Consider the following 15423-nt stretch of genomic DNA (forward strand, 5'->3'; position numbering starts at 1 on the left):
TGACCTAATATGCACCTTTTTGTTTGTATGTGTTTTGCTTAATGTGTACTGCTTCGTGAATTTTTAATGACTATAAATGCTATCGTCAACTGTCCTATTCTGATTCCTACCTTTTCATCAGCATTGTGTATTAAAGAGTCACCTATGCTGCCAGATGCACATTTCACCCATTGCTTCTACTGCTGGGTAATTCTCTAAGACGTGCATCTATCAGTTCACCTGTTCCCTCTCCCAAGTGACACCTAGACTGCTTTCCATTCTCCACCATGACAAGTAATGCTGCAGAGATCATCCTTGACCCTGTCCCCTTACGGACCGATGCAGACATTTCTTTGCGAATTGCTAGATCGTATGGTGAGTCTTCAATGCAATTAAGAAAAGTCTACCTTCCAAACTGGCTGCACTAGCCTACACTCCCTCAGCTCTGCATGAAGATCCCAGCATCCCTGGGAAAAGGTGGCATTGTGCCACCTCATATCTGCCATTCTACTGGGTGGTGGTTTTGGTTGACTTGCCTCTGATGACCAAAGGAGCCCAGGCATTTCTTCAGATGCTTGTTATCCTTCTGGCAGCTTCCTTCACCTGTAAACTCCTGTTCATACCCTTGATTCACTGTCTTTTCTATGCAGATTACTGCCTTTTCCTGGTTGATTTGCAGGAGTTCCTTGTATATCCTAAATGTTAATAGCACAGCTTTTAGACATTGTCTTTTTCTCCTTTCTGCCAGCTGCCTATTAAATTTGTCCAGGGTGTCACTCAGTGGACAGAGCCCTTAACTTTGATATAATCCAACTCTAAGAAAACCTGAGGACAGCAACCATTTCTCAATCATTCAGTTCCTGTTTCTTTCTTTTTTTTTTTTTTTTTTTTTAGAAAGTGTCTCTCTCTGTAGCCCAGGCTAGAGTGAAGTGGTGAGAGCTCGGCTCACTGCAAACTCCACCTCCTGGATTCAAGCAATTCTCCCGCCTCAACCTCCCAAGTAGCTGAGATTACAGGTGTCTGCCACCACATCTGGCTAATTTTTGTATTTTTAATAGAGATGGGTTTTCATCATGTTGGCCACACTGGTCTCAAACTCCTGACCTCAAGTGATCCAACGGCCTCAGCCTCCCGAAGTACTGGGATTGCAGGTGTGAGCCACCACACCCAACCAATTCGTGTTTCTTGACTACTCATCATATACCACACATGGGGTTAGTGCTATGAACACAAAGAATACTGTCCTTGACCCGTAAGGAACTTATAGCCTACTAGAAATGTAGACTTCCATCAACCATTGCACAGACCCAATAACCATGGCCATGAGGGTTGTGCAGGATGCAATGAAAGTTAAGGCATCCAGTGGGGGCTAGGGTCAAGGTGTCAGGGCTCCGTGAGCCTCGACAAACATGCTTACTAGGCAGCCCTAAAGCGAAAGCATTTCAAACCAATAGACTAGCACATGTGAAAGCCCAAGTTAGGGAACCACAAGGAGTCCAGTATGACTGTGACAGAGCAAAGTGGGAAATGGGGCAAAGTGAAGAATGGCTGCAGAGGCTGGAAAAAATAGGAACGAGCCAGGTACAGAAAGGGCTCGACCTCCTGACTCTCCCCACAGCCACTGGCGAGCTGCCTTAGAGGCCACCTGCACTCAAGGACAGGACCTGGTTCAGGGGTCTCAGGAAATCTAGGCTTATCTTAGCTAGGATAGCAATGTATTGAAGTCTCAGAGAAACCAATAGACAGAATCCTAGAAAGAAAAGCACAGTGGCTCACACCTGTCATCCCAGCAGTTTGGGAGGCTGAGGCAGGAGGATTGCTTGAAGCCAGGAGTTCAAGACCAGCCTGGTCAACACTGCAAGACCCTGCCCCTACAAAAAAAAAATGAAAAATCAATTAGCCAGGTGTGGTGGTGTGCACCTATAAGTCTCAGCTACTTAGGAAGTTGAGTCAGAGAATTGCTTGAGCCTAGGAATCTAAGACTGCAGTGAGCCATGATAGTGCCACTGCACTCCAGCCTGGGTGACAGAACAAGACCCTGCTGAAAGAAAGGAAAAAAGAAAATAAAGAAAAAGGGTTTATGTGCATCCAAGTTGAATGCACTATCAAGGTGGATAAGAGAGATCCCTTGGACAGGTCTGGATTGTCCTGAATGAAATCAGGACTTTCCCTCCCTGATCTCAGTTCTCAGCCACAAAATTCCCCAATTGTCAAGTGTGCGTATGTCAGAAATGTACCAAATAAAGTCATTAGTGACACCACAGAATCTTACCCAGGAACCCACCAGGAACGCTGCCAGCCAGCTGTTTCCTCCTGAATCTAAACCATTTCACACTCATAATGGTAATTTTTTAAAAAGCCACTTGGGGAGAATATTTGCTGCATGCAATGTGACCCCCTTTATCATTTTTTCCAACCAGAGAAGAAATCCATACACACAGACACATGGCAGCCAAGCCTGAAAGCATAGAGGAGGCCTGTGAGGAACTGAAGTGTCTCCACCCCAAAAGAACAAGGTCCTTCACACTCTCACTGTCTCTCTTCTAAGCTGCCTCAACCTTCCCTTGGCAGGAAAATAAATCTTGTAGGACAAGTCTTATGCTTTCAGGGCATTAGGTGAATAGCTTTAGGAAATTTCGAGAAAAAGAGGTTGACTGTCATCCCACACTTCATTTCCCCCAACAAGCACGTGCCCTGATCATACCTGATACCTGCAAAGTTAATGCTTACCATTTTAAGGAGAGGAGGAAACAGCCAGGCCCCCAAGATAGGAGCACCCCATACCCTTTGAACCTACCAAAGGCATTTTCCAACACAGTCCTTGGATCACTTTTGCTCTGAGATGACTCTCAACTCTACTGCTAGGCAAAGGGAGCTAATTAAGTGCTCCAAAGTCACCAATACTCTCCTAAGGCCGCCTGCTTAGCACAAGAGGTTTTCACTCCCACACTGCCATGGTCTGCACCAGAGATGAGGCCGTAGCCAAGAAACGAGGCTGACACTGACCTGAGCCCACGCTCCTGCCCTGATTAGTGAGCTCCTGTTCTCACACAGGGGAGGTGGGCTGCTGGTTTGCTCTTATCCTCAACAGCAAATATCCTCGCGGCTCCCTGCACACCTGAGAGCACTCAATGATCCACACTCTTACCTCCAGGTCAGAAACGCAAAAACCCACAAGCTAAGAACTTCACTCGTGAATCAGAGTCCCTGAAGCCTCTTTCACCATGAGTACAGACCTGGAGGCTGGGGGCAGGGAGGGAAGTTGGGGGTGGAATGGGAGAGTGAGTCAAGCTTTGGAAGGATTTGATCTCAAAAGCAACGGCCTGAATTCTCCCTCTGAAAACAAAACAGCCTTTCCACTCTTGAGGGAACTGGTGCGTGGTGAGTTGGGAGCGACACCTGAATCCCATAACTCTTGGAGATTCGCTCCCAGCCAGAGCTGTTTATAATTACATACACCAAACCAGCCTCAGATGGGCGGGAGATGGGCGCTTGCCCACTGAGAAGCCAGGAGGTCAATGGGAAAAAATTATTTTAGTCAATGTTGAGCCTTCATGCTTGGAACTTTTATCCAAACAACGGACACATTCTCATGCTCCCCCTGGGCAGACACCAGTCCCTCCTCTGATACTCAGTTCCAGGGGACTTGGGATGGTGATGGGAGGAGCCCACATGGTGCAGGAATTTTGATTCCACCCCTTGGTGGTCAGCGAGCCACAGCACTATTTAAGGGTCCACAGAAAGAGAATAAGCGTGCCCTTTCCTGGGATCCTAATCACTGTGACACTAGCCTGCACTGTCCCAGGTGGGACTGTGGGCAAAGTCCCAGGGTTAGCAAATAACTCTGGACCTGAAGATGGGGGAAGGTACCTTTTTTTTTTTTTTGTAGCAGACCATGAGAAGTCACAACTTTTAGGGCTCAAGGAAGCAGCAGGGGGCACAATGAACAAATTCCATCAAGGCTTACACTTCTAGGAGGGAGTAAGTCGCTGAGAATAAGCCCGTTTCACCACCCTGACTCTGAGGTCACCAGCCTCTCCTGGGGGAAGCCTGGAATTCAAGCCACAGCTATTTAAAATGAGAGCCTGAGACCACAAGAGGCCAGAGAGAGTGGGAGGGTCTGACTCTCCTCGGTGTCTTTCTGGCCTCAGGTTCTCAGTGGGAATCCCTTCTTTGGATTCAAGACCCAGGAGACCTGGAGGCCTGAATGGAAGTGGTAGAATAACAGAGTGAAAAAGTGGGAGAAAGTCAAGAAGGAAACAGAAGAAGAGGGGAAGAGAAGGAGGGAGGGAGGGAGAGATGCAGGTGCAGGAGCCAGTGTGAACCTGTGTGCCTCCAAGAGGTGGCCTGAAGCACCCATCACTCACACTTGTGATTGTGGTTTGAGATCTACCCTTCCTGCTTTGCCCCAGGCTCCTTTCAGAACATCTGGGATGTGACTGACTTGAAGCAGAGACAAGCTTCCACTGACTCCTGGGAGACATGAGCCTCACCCAGCTCAAGTACCTGCCGTTGCTCTCTCAGGAGATTTCCAGGGTCTCCAGACATCTGGAAGTGACACAGCACAACTGTGTCACAGCCATACAGATGACCGTGCTTGACCTCCATGCACGCTATGATCCTCAGCCACAATTCCAGTAACATCAATGGTAGGGACCCCATCTCTAAAACATTCCAAAGACATGTAATTCAACTCCGCCATGTCTGTCAATGACCAGCTGCCCTGCACTGGACATTCGAGCAGCAGGGGCCACTTCACCATCCTTTACTCTCCCCATGTGTGCAGGAAACTGCCAAGCAGAAGCTGCAGGGGACTTCTGTTAACTGTAGTACCTAATGTTGGTGTCCATCTTTATTCAAAGAATGTGCTAGAATTGGGTGCCGCAAAAGTCCTGACAATGCAAAAGGCAGTAGGCTGTTGACCACTGTGAGCTGATAAGGAGTCTAGGATGGTAAGAGAATATTTGCCTGCAAGGAGACCCAAGACCCTAAGGATGAAGAAGAGAGGGCCCCAGCCCTGATACTGTGGACACCGAGCACCCTAGCAGAGTTCCTTCCAAAAAAACCACATTAGAATTTTAGTAAATCAGCTCAATATGTTCTCTAGGACTGTGGGTATGAAATAAAAGAAGTCAGTGAAACCTCCAAACAATAACCTCATTCAACACAATCTTTTTTTCTCCCCCCATCTGGGGACTTGAATACAGTGAGCATGAATAAATCCTGTTGTGTTAAAAAACTGGGGGGGGGGGGCGGAATGGGGGGTGGAGGATGGAAGGAAATGGCAGGATTCCCAATTGTTGGGCTAACAGGAAGGCTAAGACAGTCCCCCAAACCCAAACAGATGCCCATGTGCCCAGGCAGCCCAGGGGAGATGGTGGCAGAGGTTTGCAACCCAGGAGAGGAAGCATCTGGAATCCCCCATTCATAAGCTCCCAGCTTCTTCCTTGCACTCAAAGCATACGTGGGCCTAGAGACTGCCCCAAACCCGACCCTTTGTAGGTAGACCAGCCACAGGCCAGGCCTGACCCTGCATCAAGGAAATTTCACTTCAAATACACACAAAAAACACTTCCTGCCTCTCTAACATCAATGCTTTCCCCTCACAAAGCCAAGACAATTAGAACTAAGGATTGCACTGGCTATGAGTCTGTAATTCTTCCAGAACACCCTGGAACAGGTGGAAAAGACCTGCCTTTGTGGGTAACTAGTGGCTTGGATGTTTTTGCGATTTTAAAAGAGGTGTGTGTGCGTGAAATTCTCCTGTATAATTCTTGGTTGAACGTGACCTCAGCCCATGTGGTCCTCACAGATGGAAGTTCCACAGCCTTCCAGCAGGCTGTGCTTAATAGAGACGCAGCCACAGACCCAGGTCCCCAGGGTACAGAGCCAGACAAAATTCACCTGAAGAACAGGCAAATTCAACATGGGCTTTGATTGATTAAAAAAGATAATAAGAAAACCACCAAGATCTTAAAATTCCATTAGGAGCACCAGAGTGATACTTCTTCCTTCTTGGGGACTTCCACATCCTGTCCTCTGGCCTGGTGCGGTGATGACTAGTAATTCTGCCCTTGCATGAAAAGGCTTTCTCCCTGTCTAGAGATAAGAGGACTGACTCCTTACATCAAATGGGACTGGGTGTGTTATTTAGATAAATCATGGGTTCTTCCCCCTCAAAATCAATCCTAGCTAGCACAGACAAGCAGGACTGCCAAAAACAAAAAGTCAACCAGGAAATAATTACGGTACAGACTTGAGTACTCAGTTCTAATACAATAACTTTATTGGTGGAAAAAAAAAAAAGACTTGCAGACAGGCTGCCAAAGTCAGTACATTAGATCCATGTGTGGGTAGAGCAGAGTTCCCAGGGTGGGAACCTGAGTCTAATGCTCTGATACTCCACGATCCTCCTGGACCCGTCGGCTGCCTGGCCTTTAGTGGAGCTGCCTTTCCCTTTTCTCTAAACGAAGGGAGAGCTTCCACTATCACACTGATTGTGACTAATGAAAAAGTCTCTGGCATTTAGGATGTCATCAGGCATGAGATTTCTCACCCTCTTCTGCTATGTACACCTCCAGATCCATTGCAGACACACCCACACCAAGACTCAGTTGCTATTTACAACCTGTGATCACCAACCTTGACCTTGATCCTTCATCTTATACCACAGCATCACAACTGCTAGAGTGTTTTTAAAAGTCAGCTTTATTTAGGTATAATTTACACACAGAAAAAAAGCCCTGTTAACTACACAGTTCTGAATTGTGGCAAGTATATATGGCTGTGTAACCACTACTGAAATAAAGATATTGAATATCTCTATCATTCCAAAAATTTCCCACATGCCCTATGTGGCTCACGCCTTCCCCCAGTCCCAATTCTTACAACTACTGATCTGTCTCCCTATAGTTTTGCCTTTCCCAGAAAGTTATATAAATAGGATCATTCAGCGTGTAAGCTTTTGAATCCTGAATAGCGGTATGCTTCTTTCGCTTAGCATACTGGTGTGTATCACTAGTGGTAAGTTACGATCTGCCAGTTTTTAAGCCTTGGACTTTTGCTTTCTTGTCAAAGAGACAAAATAATTGGCTCTAGCTCATCTTTGCTATGAAGAAATCAAACTCTTGCTTCAGAAGCTTTTACTAAAGCGTAGGTCCGGTAATAGGGCAACTCACCATCTCAGTTTGCCCAGGACTAAGGGGTTTCCTGGGACACCGACTTTCAGTGGTAAAACCAGGACAGTCCCAAACAAACAGGGAAGGCTGGTCATTCAATTTGGGAAAGCCACCGCCAAAGGTAGGACCACACATTCACCCAGCTTGGATTCTCCCTGGTGCTTGGTGGTTGCTCTCTCTGAGCTAACAGCTGGCTAGCCTGTTTTGGTTTTCTCTCCAGCGGAAGGCCGATTTGCAGTGTGCTGGGGCTGAGCTTCCATATAAGCTCACCACAGTCCACCAGGACTATATCTGCCTTTGAAGTCCTGTGAGGAGCTCCAGGAAGTGAGAAGAGAACTCAGGGGTCAGCTTAGAAAACATCAGAAAAGAGCTTCTATTGGCATGGGTGCCTCTCCCACACCTCCCTAATACTAAACTCCCCTGAGGGATGTGCTATCCGTGTTCCCTGGCCTCATCGTGGTTTTGCAGCTGTCCAATACAACGCATCCAGTGGGAGGCAGGCTCCTCCTCTCTTTCTACACATTCTCCCTTCTCTCCCCTTAATGCAGTTTGTGGTTAGTTTGTGTTTTGAAATTAACTGGGGAGAATATGAGAGTCAAGTGATAGAAAATTAGTAAAGGGCTCAAAGCTACTATTTGATTTTAAGGGTCTCTCCTATATGGACTTATTGAGACATCAGAAAAAAGTCAGGCAGGACCAGGATGTGGCTCTGCGCATAAGGAATGAGCAATTCCTTGCCTATCCCTTTCTCCACTGACATGAAGAATACACAGATGCTACCTCTGAGAAGCTAGGATGCCTACAGGCTGGGAAGCCCTGACTTAGACCTCCCAACAGCATTGAAAAGTATGCAGTGGGCAGAGCCCAAATGAACTGGGAGAGGGCAGGAACTGGTGGGATCAGAACCACATACCAGAGGTTTCTGGGTATCTGCTCCCCTGCATTAATTTACCATTCCCTTTCTCAAAGTCTTTACCAAGAGCTCTCACAAGTTATTCCACCAAGCGGCCTGCAAGATAGATTAGTAATCATTATCCTCACTCATACGGATGAGGAAACAAGGCTCAGAAAGATTAATTGACTTGCCCAAGGTCGCATAGCAAGTTAGTGGCAAAAGCCAGATTAGAACCCTGAGCCCCTGAGTGCCCAGGCCACCGCCCAGCTCCATGATCTCCCTCGACCATCCACCCAGAGCATGGGCGGAGCCAGGTCTGCACCCTCGGGAGCCCTGGTCGCCAGGTGAGCTGCTGCAGAGGGCACAGAGAGGCTCATACTCACATGCAGAAACCTGCCGGATCCTTCTCTGTACCACCAGACAGCAACACCCCTGTGCTGGAACAGACAGAAATAAGGCTCAAGTCGGGAAAGCCAAGGGTGGCCACTGTGGGCTTTCATCTCCATTTCTGGAATTTGCCTTTGAGATTTTGCTTCATTTCTTTTTGGGAACCAGGCCTGTTCTCCAGAACTAGAGCATGGGAGAATATGTGATCTCTCTGCCTGGAATGTGTTCATTCCCCCATTCCCCAATCATGTCCCAGACACCTGCTATGCAGCTGGCAGTGTGCCAGGGGCTGGAGAGAGGCATAAGAAGAGGAAAGACAAAGTCCCTGTCTTAAAGGAGTTCAGCCTGGCAGGGAAACAAACATAGACACGGACAATTATTAGACAATGTGAAATTAATTCCACAAATATTTGTTGCACACCTGCGATGTGCTAGGCATTAATGAGGTTAACCCAAGAGTAATGAGGGCACACAGTGGGAGTCGGAGAGGCTTCCTGGTTGAAGAGACATGTGAGCTAGGTCCTGAAGATCGAGGAGAGTTTAATTGAGCAGCTAGTCCCTTCCTAGCTGAAGGACAACTGATAAGGAATGAATCTGAAATGCTTTGAGCACTTCTTTCCTAAATAAATCCTGAAGAGGAATTCTACCCTTTAGAGACTCAGTTCTTAGGGATATTATATTCTATTTCTGACTGTGTGAACTGTTGCTTAATCTCTGCAGGCCTCAGTTGACCTATCTCTCAAATGGGAGTGAATAATGCTCTGTGTTTCAGAGGGTGGCTCTGGGGTCAATGAAGAATTTTTGGAGGCATGGTCACACAAAAGTCCTTGAGAAACAAATTCCTCACATGGCCTATGGTATTCTCTTTCCCACTAAGTCTGCTGCACTCCAGCTCTCAACAGGAAATTGGTTTTATTTATAAGAATCACAATCCTAAACTGACCTTTGCTGGGCTACCCACCCACATTCCCTCCCTCCCCTCACTCTCCTCCCCAAGACACATCCTCCCTCCACAGTTTCCTCAGTGACCACAGAACTAGCATCGAAGAGCCATTGGGAAGTCAGATAGAGGAACACTACGAAGACTGGAGGTTATTTTCCAGATGGGGAAACTGAGGCCTGGAGAGCTCAGCAATTTGCCCAAGGAAATGGAACCCATGGGTCTCCAGGTTCCTGAGCCGCTACTTTCCATTGCACCATGGCTGCCTTCGTGTCTCAGTCAGGGCTCTGCACAGAACAAGCCATTCTCCCTTAGCTTGGGGAAAGTCTCTCTTCTCTGAATGATAGAAGCCTTTAAAGAAACATTTCCCGTTATTAAAGGGAATTGGAAGGAAACTAGCACAGCTTCCTCAGCTTTGAAGCTCTTTGGCCCTTCCCGGCCCTTTAATTGTGCTGGAACCAGCCCAGCTCCCAGAGCTCCCACCCCTCAGATGAGAGGAAGGGCCCAAAGCAGAATTGGCCTTTCAGCACCAAAAGTGACCTCTCAGAATTTCTGTTTCAGACCATTTCATTGCCACATCATCCAAGGCTCCCACGCAACTTCAAAGTCAGGGAGCTCAGGGTCAAGTACAAGGAGCAAACCCTGAGCTTAGGATTTTAAGCACCACATTTGAGATCGTTTTTAAGCAACATTCCCATAGCCTTTTAAAGCCTCTAATAGCTGAAGGTGATTACAGCAGATTTCTGCAGGTATTACAAGATTTGGTTAAGGCACATCATGTGGGTATGGGGAAGGGGGCTATCCCTTTCACCCCACACTTGCTCTTACTTTTCCAGGTAAGGAAAGTGTATATACAATTACTGATCTTTTTGCTATTTTGACATTTCATTTTTTTAAAAAAGGAAACTTGGTTCCCAACTTTGGCTGCACATTGGAATCACCTGAAGACCTTTAAAAAATACAATGCCCAAGCTGTGCCCTAGACCAGTTCAATCAGAATGTCTTGGGTGGGGCCTTTACATCCATATTTTTGAAACCTCTGCAGATGATTCCAGGCACAGCAAAGGTTTAGAACTGCTGCCTTAGGTAGAACTTAGGTAGGAAAAAACTCTGAGTTTGTAGGCATTAACGATTCCTGAAGGTAGCATGCCCATCTCTTTTAACTTGCTTTTCTTTTTCAGACCTTCCCTCACCACAGATCTCAGGATTCCCATACAAGCTTTGAAGTATTTTACTGGCTTCTTTGTAGTTCATATTTTCCTCCAGTGCCCTACAGCTAAGTGGGGGGACTGGATGATCAGATTCAGAAACAAAAGAACACAGACAAAGAACGATTACACTTTGAACCAATTACTGTGATCAAAATTGAAGCTGAATATCTCAACCAGGCCCATCTGTAGCCAAGTGTGATGCAATTTCAGGAAGCTTCGGCATGGATGTTCCAAGCACAATCCACAGATAGTAGGTCAGTCACATTTGGCCCAGACTCACTCACCAGCTGGGAGAGCAGTTAGAACCAGAATGCGTGACCACACTGGATGAGTTCAGCCAATGGGCTCATGCACAGCAATAAAAGGATGCCCTTATGAGAGTCATAAATATGTAAACACGTAAGGATGGGAACCTTCTCAAAGCACCCTGTAGGACTTGGCCCCACATCCTGACATTTGCAAGAGTCTTACTGCTTATACAACACCAAAGAGATTCACATACAAGACACAGCCACTTTACCATCGCTATTTATGGCAACTCTCATAAAAGCACCATCTCTCTAGGAAGGGATTCCCACATACTCCATGATCCCTTATTTTTGCTTGGGCGAGCCATGGCTATCTAGCAGAAATCTTGGAAGAGACAGGGAAGAAAGTCTGGAAGTGTCTCTGCATTAGACATAGGGTGATATTCCAACCACCCGTCAGCTCCAGACCTCTCTTTCATCCTGCAAGACAATGGAAAATCCACTCAGAGCCTAAAAATGAAAGGATATTTTTGGAGGATGTACAATATATAACAAGCAGGCTAAGGAACATGGCAAGACAATTTCTCCTACATGAACTGCTTTATAAGATTTGCATATTAGAGAAAACATTTTGAGACTCTGAAGACAGCCACAAGGCATTTCCACCTACCTAGGAGAGGGAGAGCTCAAAATTGGAAATATAGAAACAGAATGAAGAGGCATTTAAATAACACATTTAAAAAGTGTCACACATAATAAGAATTTTTCTTTACAGTTTTTACTTAGGCTCTAAGAGCCCAAGTAAATAAACCTTGCTTTTTCTATTTAACTTTGTTGTTTAAACCGCTATACCTAGTTATTCTAATAACTTTAAAAAAGTGCCCCTATCTTCCACAAGCCAGACTATTGATTCTAGTCAATTACACTGACTAGACACCCCAGCTTTGCAAGTCAGGGAGTTAGAAGGCACCCCAGAGGCCAACACTTCCTGTCAGACTCAACTCAAGGCCTGAATTCCCAGAGAGGGTCCCTCCCAATGGGCTGAGGGTCCTCAGTCAGGGAGGGAGTGCAAAGGGCCCTGTTACCAGGAGCTGGACTGTGGCTTCCTCAAGTGTCTGAGACAGCGTAAGTGCGCATTCAGTCATTCAAGCACAAAACTGACATGATCCCAGCAGAGATGGGCTTCATTTTGCACAGACGAACTTTTCCATTTAAAGGGTGTTCAAAGTGCAACTCATCTGCCTCTCAGGGAAATGGGGAATTCTATATCCTGGAGCTGCAGGAATCCCCAAATTCCTCAGTGAAAGGTGTAGTAAACATATTAGCAGCATGACACGAGTGAGACAAAATAAAGATGTTTCTCATGAATCAAACACCGGAATTTGAGTTGGATTAGCCTCTGAAACACAGGTAATTCTCAAGTTTACCCACTTACCACTCTGTGTCTGATTTACTGCAAAATGATGAGGCAGACACATGTGTTACCAAAAACATAAACACCCTGAACTGGAAACTAAGTTTCTTTCAGTTGGCAAAAAGCCCCTAACTGATCCTCTTCCAGGATGGGAGGATTTAAAGCTCCTGAGAGAGAAAGATAACTAAGAAGACTTTCATCAGGTCAAGGGCCAAGTCAAAAGCTGTCAGTACAAAAGCCTTCTGAGAACAACTGGACATTTGGGAAGAAGACCCCAAGTGTGATCTGCCCTGATTTAGAGAGATTAATATGCTGATTTGAGAAAGTAGCTTGCAACCTACAGCTAACACCACCCCCCCACACACACACATACCCTAGCTTTGCAAGTCAGGGAGCTGGAAGGCACCCCAGAGGCCAACACTTCCGGTAGGCTCAACTCAAGGCCTGAATTCCCAGAGAGGGTCCCTCCCAAAGGGCGGAGGGCCCCCGGTGGAGGAGGGAGTGCAAATTGCCCTGTTACCAGGAGCTGCACTGTGGCTTCCTCAAGTGCCCCAGACAGCGTAAGTGCGCATTCAGTCATTCAAGCACAAAACTGACGTGATCCCAGCAGAATTTGAGACCAAGAAAATCACTGGGTTAGAAATTCGAGAGAGGCTTCAGGAAGGGTTCGCAGAAAGAAATCAAAGGTGGCCAACTCCTCTGACCCTGTCCCCCTCCTCAACCCCCCCCCCCCCCCCCCCCCCCCCCCGCGGGCTCCCTGCTGTCAGCAAAGCCCCTTCCTGAATCTGTGAAGCTCCGCCTGGGACTTGGATCTTTCGTCTTCAACAGTAACCGGGCGACCCAGATGAGGAAAGGCAATAGGAAAGTGAAAGACGGGACTACTGCCGGGAATGAGGCCGGTCCCAACAGGTCCCTTTATGTCAGTTGCAGGGATCAGGGCCCGCCGGGAGTGAGATTCCTTGGGAATCTGAGCGTTCTCTTTTTATTACTCTCTCCCAGGGGAAAACAAATATAGAAGCAGCATTTCCTCTCGCAGGTTTGGCGGAGACCGCTCCAGCACCAGAGAAGGCAAGAGGCTTTTCTAAAGGGAAGGGGTCTGCGGGGGAGGGAGGAGCGGGGAGCGCCCGCACTCCCTGTACTCCCTTTTCAAAAGAACGGCAATGGAGACTTGTAGGCCAGCTCCCAGCCTCCAAGTGCGGGTGCTAAGCTGAGCACTGGGGGCATCCGGGACGGCCCGCCCACCAGGGTTTGGAGGAGATCCTGGCCACCGCCAAACCCAAAGCTCGCCCAGCTGCGCACTGAGCTAAGCCCAGCAGCCGGGACGCCTCCAGGAGCTCCACCTGCCGGGCACTCCATTCGGCCCCCAACCCTCGCATCTCTCCTTTCTTAGGGTGGGGGAGCAGAGAAGGGGTTGGAGAGAAACGGCGACCCGAAGTGCTGGACGTTTGGGGAGACCCGACCTAGCCCGGAGCGGGTCTGCGCGTCCACTCTACTGTCCAAGCGCTTTGCCCAGAGCAGGAAGTCCCCAGCCCGGCGGGCGCCCGGGCGAAAGGACCCAACAGCCCGCCCCTTTGCCCCCAGCAGCTCGGCACGGTTCCCACGTTCTTCGGGGGCTCCTCGGCCCCAGGCATCTCTCCCGCGCGGCGGGACTGAGGGTGGAGTGCGGCGCCGGGCGCACCCCCTCTCCTGCAACAGGTGAGAAGCCCCGCCACGCCCCCCCACTGACGACCCCCCCCTTCAGCGCCCGGGAGGATCAAAGGGCTCGGGCCGCGGCCACCACCTAGGAGCCCACCCGCCTGTTCTTCGGTGCTACTGTCGCCCCCTCCTCCGCCCAGGTCCCGGCTGGGCCAACTCTGCTCATCCCGAGTCCGAGCCAGACCAGCCCTAGCCCTGCCCTCCGCGGTGCTGGGCGAAAGGGAACGGGTGCGCGCCGCGCGGGGACCCGGTGCACTCACCTTTGTACCGCTCCATCGGAGCCACGGAGTGCGCTCCTCGCCGCTCGGCTCCGGCGCTGCTCTCCCGGCTGTCGGCTCCGCGCCCAGGCCGCCGCGCTGGCCCCTCCCCCGTGAGGTCACGCTCGCGGCCGGACCTCCTGGCCGGGCCGCCGCGCCCCGGGTCTTGGGACAAGGCCCCTGCCAGGGCGCGCCCCACACGCCTCTGTCCCGGCGCTGGAGAACTCCGGCCCGCTGGGGCTGACCGTCGGCGCTGGAGTCGGTGGGCACCCTCGGCCCCGCTCGCCGCCCCCGGCCGCCTGGCACTCCCTTCACGTTCCTGCTCCGGGGGCGGCGGGAGGGAGTGAGACTGGGACGTTCCCAAACTCTGGGGGAGGCTCCGGGGGGCCGGGCTTGGGTGGGACTCCAAGACTGTCCGCCCCCGCCAACCCCACCCCTCCACCCCGCTGCAAACCCAATGCCTGGAGGGGGAGACTCAGGTCCCAGCTAGGAGGTCCAGACTGGCTTAGAGCGCCTCCCGCTTGACTCCCGAGCCAGCGCGCTTTGGCCCTAAGCCTTCCTGGAGGGGCGACTAAGGTAGGGGTGGGGGCAACCAAGCCTGCTCCGTGTTCCTCGGGGATTACTCCCACTCTCTGGGAACCTCTCTGGGCAGCCGCTGCCGATCGCGCACACTTTAGGGTGTGTGAAAAAATCCACTTGCTGCCTTCTACCAATATTTCCAGGGCCAACGCCACAAGTTGGGGAGCGCCGTTTCCAGGGTGCCCAGGTAACCTGACTGCCTTGGAGGGGTGGCGCCTGTTCCAGAAGGAAGCTCGACGGTGACTCTGACTCTCCATCCTGCACTGCCTCCATCCAGCAAGTGCCACGCTGCATCCTTTACCTGTGGCCACCGGCCCCTCCAGGCCCTTAACGTGAGCAAGTCTTCCCCATCTTCCCCCACCCCCGGAGATCTATGTGTTCTTTTAAACGTTTCAGTTTTCACTTTAAAATCTCAGTCACAGTTTGTGCGGGGTTCCTGGTTTCTTAACAAGTTCCCCCACTTCCCTGAAGGAACACTTAAGGAAGATTTGGCAGTGGCTGTTTTCTAAAAGACTTCTTAATTCCTCCTTGGAATAGCAGATGTGGTTTTGATGTTTGGAGACCTCCCTCACCCCGTCCCAGCAGCATGTGGACATACTTTTCTTAGTTGTGCTAGCATCTAATGTGATGCTACAAGCAA

General features: G+C 49.4%; 1 protein-coding gene across 6 annotated transcripts in view; it reads right to left on the reverse strand.

The window, feature by feature from the left end:
* AFAP1L2 (actin filament associated protein 1 like 2) overlaps window positions 1-14527 on the reverse strand; it is a 115527-nt gene extending 101000 nt beyond the window's left edge. For 2 of the 6 annotated variants that reach the window (XM_032281706.1, XM_032281705.1), the window contains exons 1-2: window positions 14208-14348; window positions 8436-8489 (exon numbers count right to left, since the gene is read on the reverse strand). In XM_032281706.1, the coding sequence (XP_032137597.1) occupies window positions 8436-8489; window positions 14208-14223 (70 nt within the window). In that variant the 5' untranslated portion in view covers window positions 14224-14348. Of the gene's footprint in view, window positions 1-8435; window positions 8490-14207 lie in introns of all 6 variants that reach the window. The other 4 variants (XM_032281709.1, XM_032281708.1, XM_032281710.1 and 1 more) reach the window with 3 other exon arrangements.
* Between the last annotated feature and the right edge of the window lie 896 nt (window positions 14528-15423).

Source organism: Sapajus apella, unplaced genomic scaffold, assembly GCF_009761245.1.
Source record: "Sapajus apella isolate SASKATOON/1434 unplaced genomic scaffold, GSC_monkey_1.0 scaffold13, whole genome shotgun sequence".
NCBI lineage: Eukaryota > Metazoa > Chordata > Mammalia > Primates > Cebidae > Sapajus > Sapajus apella.